Source organism: Sinocyclocheilus anshuiensis, unplaced genomic scaffold (assembly GCF_001515605.1).
Source record: "Sinocyclocheilus anshuiensis isolate Anshui unplaced genomic scaffold, SAMN03320099.WGS_v1.1 scaffold392, whole genome shotgun sequence".
Lineage (NCBI taxonomy): Eukaryota > Metazoa > Chordata > Actinopteri > Cypriniformes > Cyprinidae > Sinocyclocheilus > Sinocyclocheilus anshuiensis.
Window position 1 is genome coordinate 4,513,285 of NW_015557091.1, and position 5,114 is coordinate 4,518,398.

Below are 5,114 nucleotides of genomic sequence, written 5' to 3' on the forward strand. Positions count from 1 at the left end.
AATAAATCTGCAAAAATGTCAACGATTCTGTGTTTTTCTGTCAATATGGGGTGCTGTGTGTACATTAATGAGGAAAAAAAATTAACTTAAATGATTTTAGCAAATGGCTGCAATATAACAAAGAGTGAAAAATTGAAGGGGGTCTGAATACTTTCCGTACCCACTGTATATATATATATATATATATATATTGATGCAATTTTTCCCATATAATGACTGTGAATGGGTATTTTTTTCTGTTTAATAAATAAAAATATTCAATAATAAATTTCATATATTAACAACTTTTATGATTCTTTTTGGAGTCTGACAGCCCTTTCACCTTCATTGTATGTAAGAGAGCAGCTGGAACATTCTTCAAAACTTCTCCAATTGTATTCCTTAGACGAAAGTGTGTCATATGGGTTTGGAACGACATGGGTGGACTGTTCCTTTAAAACCTGGAATCAACTACCCAAAAGGAACGAGAACAGAATACCATCAACATGTTTTCGAAATAATCTACAACCTGCTATCAAATGGTTGGCTCGAGTAGCATGAAATACCTGCCTGTCAGAGACAGCTGCTGTTATCCTTATGTGTGGAGATCTTTTCCAGCCCGGAGTGCTGGTGTTTGCTGAAAGCAAGGGAAGGCAGACAAAAGACACCTCTGCTTGGCATTTCCAGTGGTGTCAATCATAGGAAGGGCTTTCAGAGTTGGTTGTTTACACAAGGGATGGTGCAATCACACTCAATTCTCAGCAAGCGCACACCGTCGTGCTCTAGCACGAATACGCAAACCCCGCACACTTTCACTGCATCCTGAAGATCAAAAAACAGAATATGCAAAATTAGCCAGCCTGGAGTGCTGGTGTTTGCTGAAAGCAAGGGAAGGCAGACAAAAGACACCTCTGCTTGGCATTTCCAGTGGTGTCAATCATAGGAAGGGCTTTCAGAGTTGGTTGTTTACACAAGGGATGGTGCAATCACACTCAATTCTCAGCAAGCGCACACCGTCGTGCTCTAGCACGAATACGCAAACCCCGCACACTTTCACTGCATCCTGAAGATCAAAAAACAGAATATGCAAAATTAGGATGGCCTTTTTTATGTCGAAACTGGCATTCACGGTTGGAAATGTTCTTAGGTTGATGACAGTAATTTGATTACTAATAGTTTTAAAATAAACCAGATTGTCTAGACTGTCGTTTAGTCTTGTTATGGAGCCTAGCACAAAATTATGAATTTATCCAGAACATAAGGATTGCTAATTTAGGCAGCTTTAGATGAAGGATGTTTAATGGTAACAGTGTTGAACTCTTTGACTTTTAAAAGTGACTAGAAATATCTGTAGAGTATACCAGACTTGTTCGGGTCAAATGTTTAAAACTTTTTAATTGTTACTTATCTGCACAGTTGAGATGCCAAACAGGATGAAATCTAGAGCTATAAGGCTAGTCATTGCTCAGCTAGGGACTGAAAGTTTATCCTACATTATGGTGTCAAATTGATATACATTTTGATATAAGTAACCAATTTCTGTCATTTAATCAAACAGGATGAAATATTTTGAGGGAGACAAGCCTAATAATACATTAAAACAGGGGTCTCAAACTGCCGGCCCACGGGCCATTTACGGCCCCCCCTCCCCCTCCACCTCCACCCGGCCCGCAACTGATGTCAAAAATAAAACATAATCCGGCCCGCTAAATTATTATTATTATTATTACTATTATTATTATTTTCTAGTTGTCTCGTATCATATTCCATATTCAAAAGAATGACATGATTCTATAAAAAAAATAAAAAATTTTCAAAAGCGCATGCAGGCAGATTTGAAGATAGCTGGTTTCGGGGCTTTCGTAGTTTATGTTGTTTAGCTGCGAAGTGCGAATGAAAAGATGTCTCTTTCCAAACCGAAAAGGAAAGTGGATGAGGAACACAGACAGTTTCAAGAAAGATGGACGTTGCAGTATTTTTTTGTGGAGTTTAATGGAAACGCTACCTGTCTGATATGCAAAGAAAAAGTCGCCGTTCTAAAGGAATATAATCTCAAGCGTCATTACTCGACTAAACATGGAGAACAGTATGAGAAGTACCAGGAAGACGAGAGAAAAAGACGAGCCACGCAGTTGCAGAGAGAGCTAACGTCCCAGCAAAACCTTTTCCATAAAGCCAAAAAGGATGCTGATGCTGCTGTTGAAGCAAGTTATGTGGTGAGTGAGTTGATCGCTAAAGCGGGAAAGCCATTCACAGAAGGGCGGTTTATAAATTATTGCATGCAGAAAGTCGCTGATATTCTTTGTCCAGAAAAGAAAAACTTGTTCAACAATCTCTCTTTGTCAGCAAACACCGTGGCAGAGCGGATCAGCGAGTTATCGAGTGACATTTATGATCAGTTATGCAGCAAATCTAAAGTCTTCACTGCATCCTCTGTGGCGCTTGACGAAAGCACAGACATAACTGACAGTGCTCAGCTAGCAATTTTCATCAGGGGTATTAATGACCAGTTTGAAGTGACGGAAGAGTTGCTGAGTTTGTGTCCAATGCACGGCCGTACCACAGCCAAAGATATATTTCAGCAGCTGTGTGACGCAATTGAGCGCGCTGGTTTGCCGTGGAACAGGCTGGTCGGCATTACCACTGATGGCGCCCCGTCTATGACTGGGAAAAAAAATGGACTGGTAGCACTAGTACAAAGAAAGTTAGAAGAGGAAAATGCAGATCCAGCAGTTGTTCTGCACTGCATTATTCACCAACAGGCACTGTGCAGCAAATGCTTGAAATATGAACATGTCATGTCTGTTGTCCTGAAATGTATCAATTACATCAGGTCGAGGAGTTTACAGCACCGCCAGTTTCGAGCCTTTTTAGAAGAAATTGAGTCAACATATGGTGATGTACTTTATTTTACTGAGGTGCGCTGGCTCAGCAGGGGGAATGTCCTGAAGAGATTCTTTGAGTTAAGAGCAGAGGTGAAGAGATTCATGGAAGATGGCAGAATGGATGTTCCTGAATTTGATGATCCTAAATGGGTCATGGATTTTGCATTCTTAGTTGACATAACACAGGAGCTGAATGTCCTTAACCTGAAGCTCCAGGGCCCAGGTCAGCTCATCACAGCAGCCTATGAAAGTGTGAAAGCCTTCTCCACAAAACTAAGATTGTGGAAAACTCAGCTTTCTGCAAAAAAAACTCAGTCATTTCTCAACATGCAGATCTCTTGTGGAGGAGGGCACAGCATTCAATGGTGATGAATATGCCTCTGCTATTATCTATCTATCTATTAGAAGACATCTAGAGTTTTGACAACAGTGACATCTACTGGTCACCTTCACTGGAAGCTGTTCACACACATCTCTCTCTTATGGTCTAATAACACACATGGATTGAAACAATACAAAACCTGTTGAAAATGGCCTTCAGCAAACCAGCACACATAAAGAAAATCAAGAAAAAAAAAAAAAAAAGACCATGCTGTCTGGTTTGTTGCATTATGATAACTGATTGACCAATGGCTGTTCATAAATCTATCAATCTCCTCTTCCTCAGAGGAGTTTAGATTAAGCCTGCGGTCCGTGATCATCTAAAGATCTCCTCTTGCCATCAATAACGACTCGCACGAGATTCTCTCATTAATGCCTGTTGCTGGAAAAGCAGCACTCTGAGCTTTTATTGAAAAATGACAACTCCCAGCAGCGAGGTGATCATATCTACCGCCCATCAATATGAGGACTAGGCCGTGCTCAAAGGTTGTTTCACGGCCCCGGGGAACAGAAGTCCAAAAATCAGCATCGGCCCCCCACCCCTCACACCAGCGGCTGTATATCACTGAGTTGAGGAGATCAATGTGCTTTTATTGCATTGCTTCCTCTCTCTGAAGCACACGGGCCCCTGCCGCAGGCCCCTCGATCCATATATCTCCTGCTGTATTTACAGTAATGAAACATTCAGATGCTGGAAGACAGCCATTGATTTTATTGTGGGAACACTTTTTGACTGACATTTCATAAATGGCACTGTGTGAAATTATAATAGTAAGTGAAACAGAATGCATTACCCACACTAATTACTTCAAACAGTATGCTACTAGTTTGCATTTTTTGATGGTTTAAAAAGAAACAGTTATTAAAAAGTAGAATGCATTGCATCGTGGGTACAGTATTTCATGCTGCATGCTTTTTGCATCCTTCTTTACTACTGTACCTCTTGGCATATAGTAAGGCATCTAAGTATTCTAAGCATACAGAATATTTGCATATAAAACACTCTCAGAAAAATAAAAAAACCATACAAAGCTGTCACTGGGGCAGTATTAGGTACAAAAGCTAAAAGGTACATCATCTTTGCACCTTATTATTCACCTAAATGTTACATATAAGGAAGACAGCCATTGATTTTATTGTGGGAACACTTTTTGACTGACATTTCATAAATGGCACTGTGTGAAATTATAATGGGGCCACGCTGATGAACACTCTGCTTTAATAGTGAAAATCAATGTAATATTGAGGCTCTTTTTTTTTAAATGTGCACACAACATTTATAACTGTGTGTAGAAACTGAAAAAGTTTGCAGCTTTTACATATTTATTTAAATCTGACAAAAGGAGCTGTTTAGGAATTGATTCACTGGGGATTGTTGATCAGAGGTGTCTAGTGTAGGGTTAGAGACACAATGCCTTTTGTCCATAAGTGCTTAAAGACTGAAAACCTAATTAAGTTAATGATGAGCAAACTGGATAGTGCTAATTTTTGGTTAACTACCGATGCACAGCAAAAATAAATCCACAGCAACAGACTGACTTAAATGACCTTAAACAACATTTTTGTCTTTTGGATTCTATTTATTTAGGTCTTTAACTTTTTGTTTCTATAATGAAATGTTTAAATAAATAGTATCAAAAAAGACAATAAGACAAAAGTATATATATATATATATATATATATATATATATATAATTTCCCACACTAGCCACCATGGGGATGTTTCTTTGTCTGTGATGGAAAATTCAGACCATTGTCAGCCTGACACTGATGAATAGTAAATTCTGCACACACTGCACAGGTTTTACTCTCTAGAGTCGGCAGCGTGTCAATAGCACTAATATTTTAAGCATAAAATAATTGTCCTTT

The 5,114-nt window shown here is 39.1% G+C and overlaps 1 protein-coding gene across 1 annotated transcript; it reads left to right on the forward strand.

The window, feature by feature from the left end:
* Positions 1 to 1,837: 1,837 nt before the first annotated feature.
* Positions 1,838 to 3,569, forward strand: LOC107677158 (general transcription factor II-I repeat domain-containing protein 2-like). The gene is given in 3 exon segments (XM_016471943.1): positions 1,838 to 3,164; positions 3,166 to 3,229; positions 3,532 to 3,569. Coding segments are annotated over 3 exon segments (1,386 nt in total). The 5' UTR covers positions 1,838 to 1,880.
* The last annotated feature ends 1,545 nt before the right edge of the window (positions 3,570 to 5,114 follow it).